General features: G+C 36.8%; 1 protein-coding gene across 15 annotated transcripts in view; it reads left to right on the top strand.

Moving 5' to 3' along the window:
- The window catches only part of F8 (coagulation factor VIII), a 141,694-nt gene that overhangs the window by 38,860 nt on the left and 80,563 nt on the right, over nucleotides 1–22,271 (top strand). For 13 of the 15 annotated variants that reach the window (XR_011499947.1, XR_011499948.1, XR_011499951.1 and 10 more), the window contains 5 exons: nucleotides 1,774–2,035; nucleotides 2,332–2,503; nucleotides 7,991–8,084; nucleotides 12,705–12,919; nucleotides 14,667–14,817. Coding sequence is in view for 10 of the 15 variants with exons in the window: in XM_070503318.1 (XP_070359419.1) it covers nucleotides 1,774–2,035; nucleotides 2,332–2,503; nucleotides 7,991–8,084; nucleotides 12,705–12,919; nucleotides 14,667–14,817 (894 nt within the window). In the remaining 5 variants the exon portion in view is untranslated. The remainder of the gene's footprint in view (nucleotides 1–1,773; nucleotides 2,036–2,331; nucleotides 2,504–7,990; nucleotides 8,085–12,704; nucleotides 12,920–14,666; nucleotides 14,818–22,271) is intronic. The other 2 variants (XM_070503321.1, XM_070503320.1) reach the window with 1 other exon arrangement.

Below are 22,271 nucleotides of genomic sequence, written 5' to 3'. Positions count from 1 at the left end.
GTAACTATAAGGGCTCCAGGATATCAGTAGTGATGCCCAGAGCAATAAATAGCAAATACGAGAAGATATTGTGGTGTTCAATATGAGACACCAGACAACTGGTGTTCTTGGAGGCACTCCTAGATATCTGGTAGGAGATGAGAGACATTTGGGAAACTCAGAACATGTCAGGGGATAGCAGATACTGGGATAAGTAACATGGAATTGGAAGTTGATGAGCATGTGTAAGGCACCACATGAGGTTTTCAAGGACTACTTGATGGTGACTTTGCAAAGGGTCAAAGATCCTGTATAAGCAAATTGGGCCAATGATACCTACAGTTTCACATTATTGTTAGTATGATGTCATTTGTAGCTACAGGCTATGAAAATTCACATTACAAGCTCATCTCACCCCCATTTTCCTTCTTGTGTGTTTGCTCTGCTAACTCTTAATCTTGGACCAATCAAACAAACCTCTTTGTCTATTCCTCTATTGTGGCCGTGGAGGGCTGTTGGAGAAAAATGTTGAGGAGGCCTACTCTTTCATGTTTAACACCATTTGTTTGTTCCTATCACTCTAATATTAACCCTCTCCTCTGGTTCCTTGTTGCCTTGGAAAAGAGATTTTTTTCCCCTTATGTTCTATGAGTGACCTTGTTTGTAGTCCTCTGTAGTGATGAAGAATGGGGCCTCTTTTCCTCATCTTTTACATAACATTTATGGGATTTTTGACAAGACATTAAGAGACAGAGGATATCATACTGGGTGAGTAACAGGAATTTGATCGTATAGGTAGAGAGGAATAGGTCATTTACTTTTATGCAGGTTGGTCATTATCTAGTTTGAGCCTGATTCAGTTTAATGGGAGTTTGTTTTGTGTTTTGTTTTGTTTTATTAGTTTGACAATTTCTTTCCACTGATTTTAATCCTAGTTTTTCAGAAAAAATGCTTTGTCTTACTGGACCTCAGACAAAACCCTTCACTTTTAGATCTAGAATGAATTATGTTTAAGGCCACGTGAGCTCCAGACTAGTTGTTGCTCCTGAAATCTGCCCTGTTCCCCATCATCCAGTAAACAGGTCTCCCTTCTTAGTATTGATCTTTAAAATAGCCTTATGGTGTAGATAGGGTAGGGATTATTTTTACCCACAGTTGGTAAAGCATGATGATGAGATTGAGATTGTTGAATAGATTTACCATAGGGCTTACTAGTCATTGGCAGACATGCTCTTAAAATATGTAACGTATTTCCTTGATTCTAAGTTGTTCCTTTCCATGTTTTTATGAATTTGGAATGTGTGTCGAAATTTATATCTACACTAATATTTTTCCTGATAAGCTGTTATTAAATCAATGGTTTATATCATAATTCAATGAAGTAAATATAGAAATCATTAGGTATCTGTGGGGATGGAGAGTTGGTCTGACCTGGGCTGCCAAATGCTGAAAATATGCAGTTCTTCAAGTCTCCTTGTTTATAATTTGGGAGTTGGGGAGCGATAGGCTCAGACTCAATTCCAGAAGGGAAATATTCATATGTATTATAAGAGCAAATGAGTGAGTCTTGAAAAAGGGGTAAAACAAATATTGTAGAGAGTCAGGAAGAAACCAGCAAGCACCAGCTATGGGGAAGGTAATCCATATAGGAGAGGGGGAAAAAACAGTATTGGTGTGGAGAAGGGAACACTTATGAAAGAGCCTTGAAGGCCTGATGAGAGAGAACAAAGTCATGGAAGTTAAGGCAAGGAAGTTTTGTAGGAATCTGACACTGTTTGGTTTGTCTGACTCCAGATGGTATGGAAGCTTATGTCAAAGTAGATAGCTGCCCAGAGGAACCTCAACTCCGGATGAAAAACAGTGAAGAAGCTGAAGATTATGATGATGATCTTTATGACTCTGACATGGATGTGGTCAGGTTTGATGGTGATAACTCTCCTCCCTTTATTCAAATCCGCTCAGTTGCCAAGAAGCATCCTAAAACTTGGGTCCACTATATTGCTGCTGAAGAGGAGGATTGGGACTATGCTCCCTCAGTCCTCACCCCCAATGACAGGTAAGCATCTTTTGACTCTTGGTACTATCTCTTCCTCATACTCAAAAGGTTCTTCTCAGTTATTCAAAACAATGAATCTTCAAGCCATGTTTACAGTTAGGTACAGATATGGAATCAAATAGCAAGGGTATAAATATGTTTGTAAACTAACACAGCTAAGCATCAGGGATGCTTGTATTTTTATCACTCCTTTCCATGATTAAATCATATCAGCTGTTTTAGGGTTGGATTTTAGCCACCTGTCCTCTACCTAGAATTCTCCATCCCAACCTCTCATCTTTTTGTGTCTCACACAGAAGTTACAAAAGTCTATATTTGAACAATGGTCCTCAGCAGATTGGTAAGAAGTACAAAAAAGCCCGATTTATAGCATACACAGATGAAACATTTAAGACTCGTGAAGTTATTCAGTATGAATCAGGAATCCTGGGACCTTTACTTTATGGAGAAGTTGGAGACACACTGTTGGTAAGTTGAGGAAAAGGTATAAGTTTGGGTAAGAATTTGAGGATTATTTTTCACATTTTATATGAAATTTTCAAACATATCCAGAACTAGAGCGAATAGTAAAATAAACTTCTTTGAACCCATCACTTAGCTTCAACAGTTATTGACAAGTGGCTAATCTCCTTTCATCTATAAACCAACTAGGCCTAAAGACATCTATAGAACAGTTCACCCAACTCCAGTAGTATACACATATTGATGTTCTCCAGGATTGACCATACATTAGGCCACAAAACAAACTCAAATTTTTAAATAAAACTATAGTCCAACATTCCTTGTGAATATAGATGCAAAAATCCTCCACAGCACATTAATAAACCAAATCTCACAATATTTAAAACATATTATACACCATGATCAACTGGGATTTATCTCAGGGATGCAAGGGTGGTTCAACATATGAAAATTAATGCAATACACCATTTTAACTGAATAAGGGGCAAAAAGCCCATGATCATGTAATAGGTAGAGAAAAGGGGTTTGACAAAATCCTCTACTCATTTATGTTAGAAAAAAATCTCAAAGAACTAGGAACAGAAGGCAAGGTCCTTAACTTGATGAAGAACATCTAAAAAAAATTTATAATATGGTGAAATACTGAATGTTTTCCCCTGAAATTGGAAACAAGATAAGATATCCACTCTTGTCACTTATATTTAACATTGTACTGGAAGCCAGTACAAGAAGCCCCCCGCCCCCACCACCAAAAATAGAGGCATTTGGATTGGAAGGAAGAAATAATACTGTCTTTATGTGTGGATGACATGATCTTATATGTAGAAAATCCTAACTAATCTACTAAAAAGCTATCAGAGCTAATAAACAAGTTCAGCAAGGTTGCAAGATACAAGCTCAAGATGAACAAATAAGTTGTATTTCTACACGCTAGTAATGAATAATCTGCAGATGAAATTAAGAAAACAATTTCATTCACTATAACATTAAAAAAGAATAAAATAATTGGGGATAAATTTAACAAAAAAGGTGCAGGACTTTACATTGAAAACTACTAATCATTGCTGAGATCATTTAAAGAAGATCTAAATAAATGGAAAGATATTATGTTCATGGATTTAAGACTCTTGCAAATTTATCTATAGATTCAATTCAATCCCTATCAAAATCTCAACTGCCTTTTTTGCAGAAATTGACAAGCTGATCCTAAAATACAGATAAAATTACAAAGGACCTCAGTAGATAAAAGAACCTTGAAAAAAGAAGAACAAAGTTAGAGGACTCACACTTCTTGATTTCAAAACTTACTACAAAGCTACAGTAATCAAGAGTGTGGTACTGACATAAGGACAAACATATAGATCAATGGCATACAATTGAGAGTCCAGAAATAAACCCTTATATCTATGGTCACTTGATTTTTGACAAGAGTCTCAAGACCAATCAATGGGGAAAGAATAGTCTTTTTAGCAGATAGTGCTGGGACAACTGGATACTCACATGCAAAATAATGAAGTTTGATCTCTTCCTTATACCTTACACAAAGATTAAGTTAAAGTAGATCAAAGACCTAAATGTAAGAGCTAAAACTATAAAAGCTTTAGAAGAAAATATAGGAGTAAGTCTTTGTGCCCTGGGATTAGACAATAGTTTCTTAGATATGACACCAAAAGCAATAAGCAACAAAAGAAAAAATAGGTAATTGCACTTCATCACAATTAAAAACTTTTGTGCCTCAAAGGACACCAACCAGAAAGTGAAAAAGACACCCCATGGAATGGGAGAAGATAATTGCAAATCATATATCTGATAAGTGTCTAGTATCCAGAATATATAAAGAATTCTTACAATTCAATAATAAAAAGGCAAATGGCCCAACTGAAAAATGAGCAAAGGATTTGTACAGACATTTCTCCAAAGAGGATATATGAAGTGGCCAACTAGCATATGAAAAGATGCTGAACATCGTTAACCATCAGGAAAATGCAAATCCAAACCACAATGAGATACCATTTCATACCCACTAGAATGGCTATAATCAACAAGACAGATAACAAATGTTGGTGAGGATGTGGAGAAATTGGAACCCTCGTAAATTTCTGATGGGAATGTAAAATTTTGCAGCCACTTTGGGAAACAGTTTGGCCATTCTTCAAAACGTTAAAAATGGAGTTACCATGTGATCCAGAAATTCCACTCCTAGGCATATACTGAAGAGAAATGAAAACATAGGTCCATACAAAGACTTTATGCAAATCTTCACAGCAACACTATTCATAGTAGCCCCAAACTGGAAACCATTCAAATGTTCACCAATTGGTGAATGAACAAACAAAATGTGGCATATCTGTATAATTAGAACACTATTCAGCAATTATAAGAAATGAACTACTCATACATGATACAACATGGATGAAACTCAAAATATTATGATGTTAAAGAAGTCAAACAAAAAAGACTTACTTATTACATGATTTAATTTATATGAAATATCCAGAAAAGGCCAATTTATAGCACAGAAAGCACATTGGTGGTTGCCAGGGGCTAGAGGTGGGAGCAGGGATTGACTGTAACCCAGCATGAAGGATCTTTTTGGGATGATGGAAATGTTCTAATTCCGGATTGTGGTGCTGATTGAAAAATTCTATAAATTTACAAAAATTATTGAATTGTACACTTAAAACAGGTTAATTTTATGGTATAAAAATTATACCTCAATAAACATGTTTTTAAAATGGAAAGAAAATCAGGCAGAAAAAACAGGTTACGTTCAAAGAAATGATAATAAAATTGTTCTGGTTACTATGGCTGTGTACCCTACAACCTCAAAACTCAGTGGTCGAAACAACAGCCATTTTGTTATTTTCACAGATTATGTGTGTCAGGAATTTAGCCAGGGCTCAGTTGGGCAATTCTTCATTGACTGAAGGTCCCTTGGTGGTAATCAGCGTATTTGGAGGGACCAAGACAGCTTCACTGACGTGAATGGGGATGACTCAAAGACTAGAACTGCCAACTAGAGCACGTGGCCTATCCATGAGGCTTGGCTTCCTCACACCATGATGGTCTCAGGATAGGGCCTTCTTACGTGGTGGCTCAGGGCTCCAACTGTGTGTGTTCCACTAAGTCAGTCAGAAAGAGCATCACCTTTTAGGACCTAGCTCAGAAGTCACACAGTACTTTATGCCATAATCTGTTAGTCAAAGCAGCCAAAGCCCACCCAGAATCAAGGAGAGGGAAAATTTGGCCTACCTCTTGATGGGAGGAGTGTCAAAGAATTGGGGAGCCATGCTTTAAAACTGCCACATAAACTGACAGCTTACTTCCCTAGAGCAACAAAGTAAGCCAGAAAACAATGAAATCATGTCTTTAGTGTGTTGAAAGAAAATCACTATCAACCAGCAAAAATTGCCATTTTATTGGCAATTTATACCAATATTCAAGGAATACATAGTTTTACATCAACATTTTTAACATAGAGTACAAGAAAGGAAAGACCCGCCGGTTCTTTTTTATTGGGCTAGCATAACCTTGGTTGTAAATCTGACCAGGACAGTATGAGAAAGGAAAATTAAAATTACAGACCAATTGCATTATAAACATAGGATTCAAAAAATCCTAAACAAAATTTGGTAAACTCCATACAGCAATATATAAAAAAGACAAGACATTATTTCTGATACCATTCTCTAATAAAAAGAACCAAGGCTCCTTGGAAAAATGGATAATTCTAGGGCTGGGCCAGGGGAAATATAAGATGAGCCCAGATCATCTTGTGGTTCCAGAAAGTAAGAAAGTCCTCAAAACATAAAAGGATGGAACAACATCAAAGGGATACAGAAGACAACTTGGCCAAGCTGGAAGAATTTGAGCAACAAAATAAATAAAGTACTATTGGATTGTACCCCAAAGTGTAAAATAAATACCCATGAGTCTTTACTGATGTAAATAAATGATTGAATAAATAAATAAATGGAGTGGAGACAAGTCTCACATACAGAAGAATTCCAAAATAATTATTTAGTTCTGTGATCCATTTTGGGTTAATTTTTGTAAAAGGTATAAGGTCTGCGTCTAGATGATTACTGTTTTTTTAAAGATTTTATTTTTCCTTTTTCTCCCCAAAGCTCCCCAGTACATAGTTGTGTATTCTTAGTTGTGGGTCCTTCCAGTTGTAGCATGTGGGACGCCGCCCCAGCATGGCTTGATGAATGGTGCCATGTCTGCATCCAGGATCCAAATCGGTGAAACCCTGGGCTGCCGAAGCAGAGTGTGCAAACGTAACCACTCGGCCATGGGGCCGACCCCTAGATTATTATTATTATTGTTTTGCATGTGGATGTCTAGTTGTTTCAGCACCATTTGTTGAAAAGACTATCTTTGCTCCATTTTGTTGCCTTTACTTCTTTGTCAAAGATCAACTGACTAGACTTGTGTGGGCCTATTTCTGGGCTCTCTATTCTGTTCCAAAAAGAAGATTTTAGAATGAAAGATGCTACAAGCTTATTGTGTACTAGTGCAAAAGAGGAGAAGTTGGCACTAAGTAGGAGCTGATTTTAACAGGAGAGAATATGGCCATACATGCACATAGGTGGGTAGGTCCGATGGTGGGAGGATGAGGAAGTTCTTTTCTGAATGTTTCTCTTTTCTTAGTGAAAAAAGAAGCACCTGAGAGTGAGACTTGGGAAGCAAATATTAGTCAACTAAGTAAGTGGGAAGGTGAATTCCTAGGAAAACATAATAGGATAGCTAGGTAGCTTGAGTGCCCACTTGAGATTTGTGGTAATGAAATTAAAAAGGCTAGTTGCAGAGCTGTGTGATTTTTCTCCTACATCATTCTGCTGCTTAGGTGCAGGCAAGGAATAGGCTGTTTAGTGGGTTTTACCAAATGAGTGGGTTTTAAGACAAGAATGCAAGTGGAAGTTGGTTTTTTATCCTCATATCAAACAACCTCAGATCTAGAGGCTGGGTTGGTGTCTTCAGAGTTCTTAACTGTTGTTTCCATGTTATTGCTCTTCCATCCTTCCTCTCTTTTAAAGCTCAGGCAATCAGACAATGCCGACTGCCACCTTGCTTAATGCTGTAATCAACTGTCCTCCTGGTCATGCCTGCTCATTCAGTGAAGATTTTATCACCAGAATCACTATTTTCCTCTCCACTATTTGGGAATTCAGTGTTCAAATGGTGGAAAAGGCTGAGGGGAAGCAGTGTCCTCAGCAGACATCCAAATTTCAGTTAGTGTGAGAAGGTGCAAGGAATACTTTCTGAAGCAATTGCAATAATTTTAAAGAAATGGAAAGGGGCCTTTAGTGAGATACCTAAGTAGCTGTCTGAACAATTTTATGAAAAGAACAAATATTTTGAGCCTCATCTAGGCTCAAACCCCTGTAATGTGGATGCAAGGCAGCTTTTGTTTTCTGGAGACATGCCACACTTTTCTTGTTGATCCTAGTTGTCTTAGGACTTGATCTTATACCTCATTTACACTTTCAGATTATATTTAAGAATCAAGCAAGCCGACCATATAACATCTATCCTCATGGAATCACTGATGTCAGTCCTTTGCACTCAGGGAGGCTGCCAAAAGGTGAGTGTTACTTCAGTTTTATAGGTCTTTATTTACCTGTAGATACGGATGAGGTCACAGCCTCCACAACAACTAAAATGATGCTAGTCCTCGTCCCAGCTGTTATGTACTATGCAGGCACATTTATCGCCCTACATCCTTTATGCTATAATTTCCATATGTATTACATCTATATACTTTACAATATCCACAAGAAAATGCTATCATTTTGCTTTAAACAGTCATATGTAGGTTTAGAAAATTATGAGGAAAAATATTCCTTCATATTTACCAATGCTTTTCAGGCCTTCCTGAAGAACCAGATTCCCTTCTGGCATCACTTCCACTCAGATAATTTCCCTTCAGCCTGAAAAACTTCCTTTAGCATTCCTTGTAGTGCAAGTGTGCTAGAGATAAATTCCCTTACTTTTATTTTATTTGAAAATGTCTTTATTTTGTCTTCACTTTTGAAGGATAATTTCACAGGAAATAGAATTCTCAGTTGGGAGGATTTTTTTCCTTTTAGCACATTCAAAATTTTGTTCTGCTGTCTTCTGGCCTTTATAATAACTACATCTAGATTCCATTGACTCATTCTTCCACTGTAGGTCATTTTTCTCCAGCTGTGATTTTCTTCATATTTATCATAATCAGGGTTCACTGATCTTTCTGGATCTGTAAATTTATGTTTTTCACCAAATTTGGAAAGACTTTGGTCATTATTTCCTCAAATATTTTTCAACCGTGTTCTCTGTCTCTTTTCCTGAGACTCTCATTGCATGTATGTTTGACCTCTGTTCTGCAGAGTGGATAGTTTCTATTGATCTATCTTCAAGTGTACTGACCTGAAAGTGGAATTTCTGAGTCACACACACACACATATACATATAATATATATATATATATGTTTTTAATAAACAACCAGACCTTTGTCCCCAAATGAAGTAATAATTTGTGCTCCTACTAGTCATGTATGAAAATATAATTTCCCACATCCTTGATAACTAGACAGTAATAGTCTTTTAAAATCCTGCCAATCTGGTGGGTGAAAAGTGATGTCTCATTGTTGTTTTAATTTTAATTTCTTGTAGTGTTGACCATCTATTCGCATTTTTATTGGCTATTTTGGTTCCCTTTACTGTAAATTTCCTGTTCATTTATCCTTTGATTATTTTTCTGCTGGGTTGTTTACCTTTCTATCATTTATCTTCTTAGTTTATTTAATTATAGGCATTACTTTTTCTTAGTAAGTGCATTTAAGGTCATTTTTTTCTGAATAGGTTTTTGCTACATTCCACACTTTTGATATCTAGTAATCTCTTTACCTTTCATTTCAGAATAGTTCACAACTTTACTTTTCATTTGCTATGTTGTTTGTTGTTTAAAAATTCATGACATATCTTTCTCATGGATTGTACCTTTTATCAATAAAAATATCCTTCTAGGTTCTCTTTTATGCTCCTTAACTTGAATTCTATTTTGCTAACTTTAGTGTTGCTACACATGTTTAGCTACTTTATCTTTCCCATGCTGTTATTTTCCCATATTTTGCTTTATCTTGTGTTAGGCTGACCCATGTAAAGAGCATATTCCTGGGTTTGGTTTTGTTTTCAGCCTAGTCATGGTTTGTGTTACGACTGATCTGTTTGTATATTTTCTGGCTATTTTATATTTTTATTTACAATTACTTTACCCTTTTATTTCTCTTGTCAGTAGTTTTTTTGTTATATATTTTTTCTTTTAGTAGATTGGATGTTATACATATTCTTTCTATTCCTTAATTTTGGGGGAATATTTATTTAATCAAAATAATAGATGCTTAAAACTCCAGAAGGGCTGTTAAGTCCCACTCCCTAGAGGCATCCATTTTTAAGCATTTCTGTTTTAGATTTTTGGTGTTTGGTTATCTCTGTATCTCTAAAAAATTACTTATATGCTAATCATTTGTTTTTCAACTTTAGATGTTATAGATTTATTTTATAGATTTATTTTGTGTTAAACAAGAATTTAGCTTTGTGCTTCTTCCCACTCCAGTTGTTGTAGACTTCTATCGGCGTTTTTAGTTCCTCAATTGACTAGCGTTAGAACTTTAAAAATATTAAAAATATTTCTCAACTGCTGCCAGCCATACCTTTACTTTTATGAAACCTAAAGTTGATAATATTTACATTTTAACATGTTAAATAACTCCTTGCTTTGTTATACATTTATTCTAAACTTCAAAAATCAAAAGAACAGCATTTATACTCTTTTTGTATGTGTTTCTGAGCTACTATCTTTGGATGCTTTTCTTTGGACTTTTATGCCAGTGCCATTATCTTGTACATTTCTGTTTTTTAAATTTCTTTTGTTGTTCTGGAAGCATACTTCAAGTAACTTCTGAATGCATTCAGTACATAGAGGGTAAACTTTATGAGTCCTCCAGTTTCATGTGATTTATGGATGAGTTGGTTATAAATAGTTTTCCATCCACTTTTTTCTTTGTTTTTATTGAGATCACATTGTTCTATAACATCATCAGATTTCACCTTGTACACATACATCGTGTGTAGTGTATACAGACTTGTTTCCGTGTCATTATTCGTGAATAATGTTGCAATGAACACAGGGGTGCATATATCTTTTCAAATTAGTGGTTTCATATTTTTCAGGTAAATAATACCCAGAAGTGGAATAGCTGGATCATATGGTAGTACTATTCTTAATTTTTTGAGAAATCTCCATACTGTTTCCTCAGGCAAGGGAAACAAAAGTAAAAATAATCAAATAGGACTACATCAGACAAAAATCCTTCTGCATAACAAAGGAAATCATCAACAAAACAAAAAGACAACCTACTGAATGGGAGAAGATAGTTACAAATCATATGTCTGATAAGGGATTAATATCCAAAATATATAAAGAACTCATACAACTCAATAGCAAAAAAACAAACAACCCAATTTAAAAATGGGCAGAGGATCTGAATAGACATTTTTCCAAAGAAGATATACAGATGGCCAACAGGCACATGAAAAGATGTTCAACGTTATTAATTATTAGGGGAATGCAAATCAAAACTACAATGAGATATCACCTCACGCCCGTCAGAATCGCTATTATCAAAAAGACAAGAAGTAGCAAGTGTTTGAGAGGCTGTGGAGAAAGGGGAACCCTCGTACACTGCTGGTGGGAATGTAAATTGGTGCAGCCACTATGGAAAACAGTATGGAGAGACATCCACTCTTTTCTAATACTCATTGTTGCTGATGAGAATTCTAGTGCCAGGTTGATTTGTACTGCTATAGTGGCAGAAGAGCATGGTAACAGAATTCTGGGGAGATTTTGAATGTACACCCTGAAATTTAGAGGCATACATGAACACAGTTATTGGTGATTTGCTTTTTATGTGGAGGATTCTGAAGGCTGTACTGCCCATACTAGCAGACAAGAAGAGAGGGTAAGAGCGGAGCAGTCTCCCCTTCTGCTGTTTGATTTGGCAAGGATGTATGAGTTTTCTCTGTAGTAAGTGGATACTGCTGAAAGTAGCTGGCTTGATCTCTTTCAAAGATACTCTACCTAAGAAGGCAGGCTGGCATAGTGAAGGGATACCAAGAATAATAGGCTTTTGGATATATCACAGAAGGTAAAAAGAGTTGATGGGTGGAGGAGGGTTGCAGAATGATAGCTGAAGTAAACAGCTCTCATGTTATGGAACTATGCAGTGCTAAGGTACCCATGGTGACTCCAAGGAAACCATATATGTATCCTAAAAAAAGACCAGCATTTGGGCACCTGCCACACAGAAAGCATTGGTGACCAAATAGTGTGGTCAAAGAGAGAATACTCAAAGAGCAGGACCTATTAAGCAAAAGTCTATTTGCCCTTTCCTCTAATACTCATCCACTCTCACTCCCAGCTCCTGGAAGAGGAAGAGAAAATGCTGAGAAATATTGAAAGATCATGGCACGCCATTCTCTTTTTGTAGGTTCTCTAACGATAGGTCAGGCTTAACCTAAAAGGGATGAGGGAGAGTTTAGAATGGATATAAAGCTGAAATTTTGATTTAGACTGGATCTTCAGCTATTAAACATACCCCAAAGTGAGTTTTAATTACTAAAATCAGACAGTTCTTGTCCTGAGGAGCCAATAGCCTAAGGGCAGGTCTCAATTCTTGCTCCCGTTCCTCACAGAGGTCAGATACCACATCTTTTGATACTATATGTGAGTTAAAACTTCAGTGGCATGTATTCAGGCCTGAAACTCTCATGGTCAACTGGATCATCAACTGTAGCTTTACCACTCCGGCTTTGGTGTCTTTTTTTTTAGCACTTGGGATTTTTTTCCTCTTTATACATTTTCAACTATGTATTTAAAATATTTAAAAAATATTATTATCTATTATTTCTGTGTATTTGTAATAGTAGATAGACCTGCCCATTTCAACTTAAACTAGTATGCTAGCAAAAATTTCCTGGACCCATTTTTATTGTAAAAAATTTGTAAATTTTAAACATATAATAGGTGCAAATTTAGTTTCCACTTATTGAGATACTTCATATGTACACATAAATTTGTAGACCCCTTGCAATAACAACACAATTAACAATATGTTGCTTGTTATACTCTAATCAAGCTATTTTGGGGTTTGGGTGTGGGTAGGTGTGAAACATTTGAAAGATATGCCAATTCTGCCAGGAGAGATATTCAAGTATAAATGGACAGTGGCTGTAGAAGACGGGCCAACTAAATCAGATCCTCGGTGCCTGACTCGATATTATTCAAGCTTCGTTAATCTAGAGAGAGATCTAGCTTCAGGACTCATTGGCCCTCTCCTCATCTGCTACAAAGAATCTGTGGATCAAAGAGGAAACCAGGTGAGTTCTTCTTTTTCCAAGTGCTGGGTTTGAGGCTAAAAATGGAATGACAATGCATATGAACTTCCAGACAATATTTCCTATTCTCTCTCAGTGTATGTCCCTGCAGACAATATGGTAGTCTGCAATGTTGGCCAATAAAAGAAATGACCTGGATTTCTCACAGCTGTTACTGAATTTGACTTTGATGTAATAAACTTGCTTGCTGGATGGATTGGAGAGCCTGGGCCCTAGATTGTTTCTGTAATACTCATTCCCAGTGTAAAATTCCACTCTCTGTACGTGGTCTTGCCCATTTTTACATGCTCAATTACCACTTATTTTTAGTGTCCCACAAATCTGTATCACAGCCTAGACTTCTCCCCTGGACATCTCATCATGAGTGACTCAAAGACACCTCAAAATTAACAGATCTGCAGCATGTAGCATAGTACATGGCATTAGTAGGAGTTCAATAAATATTTTTTAGGCAAAATACAGAGAAAGATAGTATTTCAGATTATGGTTAGAATTTGGATCATTTCTGCTTCTTTAAAAAAATAAAGTTAAATTCTATGAATAAGAAAAGCTTGATTCTTTGCTTAGTTGCAGAATAACTCCTTGCCACATTGCTGAGGCTTGACTACATGTCCATTTGGTTATTTATGATACATAGGATTCTTACTAGTCTGAACACATTTCATTGGCTTAGAGGGTAAAGCACATAACTTATTTTTATTGAGATAACATTGGTTTATAACTATATAAATTTCAGGTGTACATCATCATATTTCGATTTCTGTGTAGATTACAATCCATCACCACACACATGCACCTAATCCCCCCTTTCGTCCTCCTCCCTCCCCCTTTCCCCTCTGGTAACCACCAATCCGATCTCCGTCTCTATGGGGCACATGAACTTTAATGCAGGTAAAACATATGTCACACAAACCCAGAGAGTTCTTGTCCTGACGAATTGTTCCTAATAATAGTTTTTCCACCAGTTTTTGAAAGAGAACTGAAATGTACCTCCAATATCCTCCCCTCAGCATTTTGGTTTCTTTATCAATAGGTTATACAAAGTGAAATTTATGCATATTAGTGAAGTTTACACATTAAATCTTAGGAGATTCAATTAGCGAGTGACTAACTCATAACTTTAGTTCATATACAAACTGCTTTTCTGAAAAAAACTTAAAACTTTTTAAACAGAAAACAAGATATTAGTGTTAGTTAATATTTTATGGTTCATCTTAGCTTTATTTGATTTCTGTTTTCTATTTTTAATTTTTTATAGATTGGTAGTCTGTGGAAGGGCAGTTGCTAGATAGAAGTTTAGGAAAGGCATTAATCTTACTTGATTTGACTAACTTGTTTAAGAAAGACACTGAATAGTCACTTGGGTGTTTAAAGAGTGAAAATCCTCTAATCTGAACATGAAGAGAATGAGGTTACAGACTGTACCAAAGAATCAGCCAGCAAATGGCCTCAGATCCAGAGGAAACTAAATTTAATGGGTCCAGTCACCATCTTGCCCTGAGGCAACATTTGCTCTAAACGTATACTCATAGCTCATAGCACCCACTCCCACCCCCAGGCCCTGGTATGTGCCGTCATAGTGACCCTAGGGAGAAATGGAATTGAACCAAAGGATTATAGGTATATCACATGCATGCATGCCATCACTTCCATGGTAGACTGCTAATTCCTATCTGACAATACTAGTAGCATTTCTTTCTTTCCTTCTTTCAATGCATGTAATTAACAGATGATGTCAGACAAGAGAAATGTCATCCTGTTTTCTGTATTTGATGAGAATCGAAGCTGGTACCTCACAGAGAATATGCAGCGCTTCCTCCCCAATGCAGATGGAGTGCAGCCCCAGGATCCAGAGTTCCAGGTCTCCAATATCATGCACAGTAAGTAAAACATCACTTGAGTGGCCAGCCCCATGGCCGAGTGGTTAAGTTCACATGCTCCACTTTGGCAGCCCAGGGATTTGCCAGTTCGGATCCTGGGTGCAGACCTCGCACTGCTCATCAAGCCATGCTGAGGTGGTGTTCCACATAACAGAGCCAGAAGGACCTACAACTAGAGTACACAACTATGTACTGGGGGGCTTTGGGGAGAAGAAGAAAAAGGAAAAAAAGATTGGCAGTAGATGTTAGCTCAGGGCTTATCTTAAAAAAAACAGCACTTGAGTCCAAGGGGTAATGGATAAAGGGAAATTGAGGCCACGAAAGGGAAATTGAAGCCATCAAATTGATATCTAGATAATGGATTAATTTTTATGCCAAGTAAGAGTCGTATTTCCTTAAAAATTGTTACATATGAACATATACAATTTTTATAAACGCCTAAATATGTTCATATAATGTGTATTTTTTGTTTTAGAAGGCATCAAATATTCAGAGAACTTTACTTTTAAAGGATAAATCAAATAAGACACAGCTTTCATTTACCCAAACATGCATAATCCATCCTTAATATAATATGCACTCGAATGGTAAATTACACATGAAATACGTAGGGAATGCAATTTTACGTATGTAAAACAATTGCCAGCTATAGCAATTTAACAGTCAAATTAATCAAGACATTGTACATTAAAAAAACCAATATCCTTTTTTTACAGCTTTATTGAAGCATTGGCAAATAAAAATTGTATATATTTAAGATGTACAACATGATCCTTTTGCTATTTACTTGGCTGCCCCTCCTTCTTGCCTCCCCATCTCCTTCCATATTACACCTTTCCACTAACTGTTCCATGTCCAGGTAGCCCATGTTAAAACATACCAAAGAGTGAGTGGCTTCAACAGCAGAGAATTATTTCCTTACAATTCTAGAGGCTAGAAGTCCTAGATCAAAGTGTGAGCAGGATTGGTTTCTTCTGAGGCCCCTCTTGTTGGCTTGTAGTTGGCCACCGTCTCTCTGTGCCCTCACGTTGTCTTTCCTCTGTGTGTGCATATGTCTGTATACAAATTTGCTCTTCTTATAAGGACACCAGTCATATAGGATTAGGGCCCACGTTAATGACCTCATCTTAATGAATTACCTGTTTAAAGACCCTATCTCTAAATGTAGTCACATTCTGAAGCATTAGGGGTTAGAACTTCAACATATGAATTTAGGTGGGAGCACAATTCAGCCCGTAACATACATTCATATGTGTATGTGTTTATATACAAACACAAATCAGAATGGTCAAAAATATGATAAAAAATTTTCAATCTCACAACAGGGAAATGCAAAATAGAATACCAACAGAATACATTTTATACCTATCAGACTGGCAAAATTAAAAGAATTATTACTAGTGGGCTTGTGAGTAAAAGGGCACTCTCATACAATGCTGGTGGATAACTAGTACGGTCTTTTTGAAACCATTCTGCTTGAAACCATCAAAATTACAAATAAATGCCTTTTGGAGTTCTGGTTCTGGTTAAGATGGAATAAGTACATGTCACCCTGTCTATCCCACTTAATGCAACTAAAAATCTTTAACAGAATGCCTGGAGCAGCCATCTGAGAACCCTGAAAAGTGGTTGGCAGCGGGTAAATTGGAGAAGGAAACTGGAAAAATTTAAAAGCATGCATATTGGAAGTGAAAAAATAAAACTGAATATGAAATGATTATACATAGAAAATCTCAAGAACTCAAAAAAAAAGCTCCTAGGATTAATAAGCGAGTTTAGCCTGATTGCAGAATACAAGGTCAACATACAAAAGTCAGTCATATTTTTATAACCAACAGCAAACTATTGGAATCATAAATTACAAAAATAATACCATTTACAATAGCTCAAAAAATAAAATACTTAGGCATAAATTTAACAAAACATGTGCAGGATCTGTCCACTGAAAATTACAAAACACTGATAAAATAAATTTTAAAAGACCTAAATAAATGGAGACACATACAACGTTTTCAGATTGGAAGACTCAATAGAGTCCAGATGTCAGCTATCCCCAAACTGATCGATAGATTTAATGCAATTCCTATTAAAATCCCAGCAGGATTTTTTGTTGGTAGAGAAAATAATATTATAAAATTTTTCTGGAAAGGCAAAGGAATTAGAATAGCCAAACAATTTTGAAAAAGAAAAATTAAGTTGGAGGACACATATTACCTGATTTTAAGACTTACTCTAAAGCTATAGTAATCAAGATAGCATTGTACTGGCAAAGATCGACACAGACTATACAGTGCAGAAATAGACCCACACATATTTGGCTAATTGATTTTTGAAAGAGATGGAAATGCAATTCAGCAGAGAAAGGATGGTCTTTTCAGCAAATGGTGTTGGGACAGTTGGTCATCCATATACAAAAATATAAATCTTGAACTAAATTTCACACTTAAACAAAGATTAACTCAAAATGGATCACAGATCTAAATGTATAATGTAAAACCACAAAAAGTTTCAAAGAAAATATAGCATGAAATTTCATGACCTGGAGTTAGGCAAAGGGTTCTGATAAATGACACAAAAATCCAAATCCATAGAAGGAAAAATTCGTAAATTAGATTTCATCAAACTTTAAAACTTTTGCTCTACAAAAGATACTGTTAGGGAGAATGAAAAGACAAGCCACAGATTGGTAGAAAATATTTGCAAATCACATACCTGAACTCTCAGACTCAGCAGTAAGAAAACAAACCCCTAAAAAATGAGAAAAATTTGAACAGACACATCACCAAAGAAGATATATGGAAGGCAAATAAGTACATGAAAAAATACTGGACATAATTAGCCACCAAGGAAATGCATATTAAAACCACAGTGAGATAGCCATATATGCCTATTTTAATAGCTAAAATAAAACAAAATGGACCATATTAAATATGCTGCCAAGAGGACAGAGCAACAGGAACCCTCATATATTGCTGGTGGGGACGTGCAATGGTATAATAACTGGAAGACAGCTTGGCAATTCTTTTTCTTTGGAAGATTCGTGCTGAGCTAACATCTGTTGCCAATCTTCCTCTTTTTTCTCCTTTTTCCCCAAAGCCCCAGTGCATAGTTGTATATGATAGCTGTAAGTTCTTCTATGTGAGCCACAGCATGGCTATTGACAGGCCAGTGGTGTGGTTCTGCACCCAGGAATGGTACCTGGGCCGCCAAAGCAGAGCAGGCCAAGCTTTTAACCACTAGGCTATCAGTGCTGGCTTGGCAGTTTCTTATAAAGTTAAACATACACACTTACCATATGATCCAGCAATCCCACTCCTGGGTGTTTAGCCTAGAGAAACGAAAATTTATATTCACACTAAAACCTGGCCATGAATGTTTATAGCAGCTCTATCCACAATCGCTAAAACTTGGAAACAATCAGACAACCTGGAGCCAGCTTCAAACCCCTAAACCTCCAGCCGGGAACACCCCTGGATCACTCACCCCGTGGGTGCACCGCCTGCCCACCGATCAGCCCCAAGAAGGAAAGCCACAAAAGTAGGGGAGAAACAGGAGCCTCTCGAAGAGGCAAGGAAAGAATTGCAGAGTTAAGAGGAAGTAATTGAAGCCTTTGCCTAGGAGCTGAGAAAGCGGGACTCTCCCCAGCCACAGGACCCCAAAAGATCACTTTTCTCCTTTCCACACACCCCGCCTGTCACCCTGCTTTCCTGCCTCGACTTGACTTGGAATTGGCTGAAGACTACACAAGAATGTATCTTTCCCACTCCCCATCCCACTTGGAAAATTCCGAGGTAGTGTGGCTTCCCTGGCACCATGCCCACATCTACACTGGCTACTCCTTGGTTGGGGAGGACCCCACCCTTTGCTCCCTTTTGTTCTTTCCCTTTGCCCTTTCCCTTGGGGCTGATTCCTTTAATGCTTAATGTCTTCGGATTTGGTTATTTTTTAAGAAAAATATATATGTAATTGGGTTTTGGGGGCAAAGGGAAATTTTTTTCTCTTTGGTTTTGATAAAATTGAGTGTGAGGAGTTTTTAAATGCTACAGCCCCAGGCTTGTCCCATTTGGGGTAGATATTTAAGGGAGGATGTCCCATCAAGCTGGGGGCACCTTCCCACACCCCAGGGACTTCCCTTCTCTCTGGCTTCTTCCTCTTTTCTACGAGGAATTGAGGTGTTGTAACTTTTTGGAAACCCAGTTTTTCAGCTTTTTATTTAGGTAGGCTTTGGGGTACAGGCCATTTGTATCCCCTGGGGAAAACACATGATGGAGAAAGGAAAAGGGGAGGAAAGCTCTCCTCTCCCACTTTCACTTTTAGCTTCTTGAAAATGGGCCCCTACAGAGTAAATCTGCCAGTTTTTATAAAAAACAAAAAATTGGAAACAATCAAAATATCCTACATTAGGCAAATGCTTAAACAAATTGTGTTACATCCATACAATGGAACACTACTCAGGAATAAAACAGAGTGAACTATTGATACACACAACTTGAATGAACCTCAAAGGCATTAAGCTGAGTGATAAGATCCAGTCTCGAAAGATGACATACTGTATTATTTCATTTACAAAACACTCTGGGAAAGGTAATTATATCAGTAGAAAGAATACAATAGTGGTTGTCAGGGCTTAGGTGGGAGTGGGGAGGAGTTTGACTGCAATGGAGAACTCCAGTACAATGGAGTTTTTTATTTTGATGGAGATGTTTTACATCCTGATCGTGCTGGTGGCTACACACATCAATATATGTGCTGAAACTCATAGAACTGCACACCAAATCAAAATCAATTTTGTTATATGTAAAATTTTTAAATTAATTATATATTGTATAAATTTTATATAATATATAAACAAATTCATATTTATATAAAAATATAAACATGATATATATTATATAAATATATATAAACACACATATATATATGTCTTTTGACCCAATATTCCTGCTGCTGGGCTATATCCCAGCGGAATAAAAGTACCAGTATATAAGGACAGATGTACAGGGTGTATTGTAGCAGTTTGTAGTGCTCCAAATAAACTAAAAACAAAGACAATGCCTATCATTAAAGGAATGTTTGAATATATTGTGCACACTCATAATATGAAATACTATGAAGCCATTAAAAAGAATGAGTTAGAACTATACCCAGTCTACTTAGAGTGATATCTATGAGTTATTGTTGAATAATGAGATACAGGTGCAGAGAAGCGTGTATAATATGATCTCATTTTTTTTTTAAAGATTTTATTTTTTTTTCCTTTTTCTCCCCAAAGCCCCCCGGTACATAGTTGTATATTCTTAGTGGTGGGTCCTTCTAGTTGTGGCATGTGGGACGCCACCTCAGCATGGCTTGATGAGCTGTACCATGTCCATGCCCAGGATTGGAACTGTTGAAACACTGAGCCGCCTGTAGCGGAGCGCACAAACTTAATCACTCGGCCATGGGGCCAGCCCCAGATCTCATTTTTTTAAAATAATGACCACAAAACAGAAACCATAGACATGAATGTATGTGTATGTAGAATGTGATATGTTTTTCAAGACAGTATGGTGTGTTCTAATCATTCTGGGTTGGGGGGTCTTTCCTCAGAGTTTCTATGCATATCTCTATCACTTTATTCCCACTTTGCTTCAAGAACAAAATCATGTAAGTTGTATAATAAAAAAGTGTGGCAAGATGAGTCTAGAGAAGAAGGGTTAGATGTTCGATCTTTTTCAAATCCAATTTGACCATCTCTCTCTTAAGTGGGGAATTTAGCCCATCTGCATGGGATTTATTTGTACTATCTTATTTTTTGTTTCCTATTTTTTCTGAATTTTTCATTTTTTCTTCTTTATTGCTTTTTTAAATTAAGATTTAAAAAAAATTCTTTTTCCTTTACTATTTTGGAAGTTATGCACACTTCTATTTCCATTTGAGGGGGATTACCCTTGAAATTTTACTCTTCTTACAAAGTCTGTTGTTGTTGCTTGGTTTTTTCCTAGCATTATTGAGAGATAACTGACACAGAACATTGTGTAAGTTTAAGGTGTAAACCGTGTTGATCTGATACACTTATATATTGCAAAATGATTACCACAGCAGTGTTAGCTGACTCCTCCATCACATCACATAATTACCATTTCCTTTTTTGTGATGAGAACATTTCAGATCTACTCTTAGCAACTTTCAAGTATATAACAATGTTATTAGCTATAATCACCATGCTGTACATTAGATCCCCAGAACTTATTCATCTTATAACTAGAAGTTTATATCCTTTGAACAACATCTCCCCATTTCCCCCAGCCCCAGCCCCTGGCAACCAGCATTCTACGCTGTTTCTGTGAGTTCAGCTTTTTTGGATTCTACATATCAGTGGAATCATACAGTATTTGACTTTCTCTGTCTGACTTATTTCACGGATGATCATGTTTCTCTGATGATTAGTGATGTTGAGCATCTTTTCATGTACCTGTTGGCCATTTGTATGTCTTCTCCGGAAAAATGTCTATTCAGTTCTTCTGTCCATTTTTTAAATCAGACTTTTTTTGTTATTGAATTGTATGAGTCCTTTCTATACTTTGGATATTAACCCCTTATCAGATATATGGTTTGCAAGTATTTTCTCCCATTCCTTAGGCTACCTTTTCATTTTGTTGTCTCTTTTGCTGTGCAGAAGCCTTTTAGTTTGATGTAGTCCCACTTTATTTTTGCTCTTATCGCTTGTGCTTTTGGTATCATGTCCAAAAAGTTGTTGCTAAGACCAATGTCAAGGAGGTTTTCCCTGGTTTCTAGGAGTTTTACAGTTTCAGGTCTTAAGTTTAAGTCCCTAATCCATTTCAAGTTAATTTTTGTGTGTGGTATAATCTGAGGGTCCAGTTTCATTCTTTTGCACATGGCTGTCCAGTTTTCCTAGCACCATTTATTGAAGAGACTGTCCTTTCCCCATTGAGTATTCTTGGCTCTCTTGTCAAATATTAGTTGACCATAAATGTGAAGGTTTATTTCTGGGCTCTCGATTCTGTTCCCTTGGTCTACATGTCTATTTTATTTTATTTTATTTTTGATGAGGAGGATTGGCCCTGAGCTAACATCTGCTGCCAATCTTCCTCTTTTTGCTTGAGGAAGATTGTCGCAGAGGTAACATGTATGCTGATCTTCCTCTATTTTTTGTATGTGGGACTCTGTCTCAGCATGGCTTGATGAGCAGTGCATAAGGCCATGCCCAAAATCTGAACCCGTGAACCCTGGGCCACTGAAGCAGAGCATATGAACTTAACCACCATGCCAGTGGGCCAGCCCTATATGTGTCTATTTTTATGCCAGTACCATACTGTTTTAATTACTATAACTTTGTAGTATAGTTTGAAATCAGGAAGTGTGATGCCTCTGGCTTTGTTCTTCTTTCTCAGGATTGCTTTGGCTATTTAGGGTCTTTTGTGGTTCCATATGAATAGTCATATTTTCCATCA

This window comes from Equus asinus, chromosome X (assembly GCF_041296235.1).
Source record: "Equus asinus isolate D_3611 breed Donkey chromosome X, EquAss-T2T_v2, whole genome shotgun sequence".
Lineage (NCBI taxonomy): Eukaryota > Metazoa > Chordata > Mammalia > Perissodactyla > Equidae > Equus > Equus asinus.
Note: the sequence above shows the minus strand (reverse complement) of the source record. Positions and strands in the feature narration are given on the sequence as shown.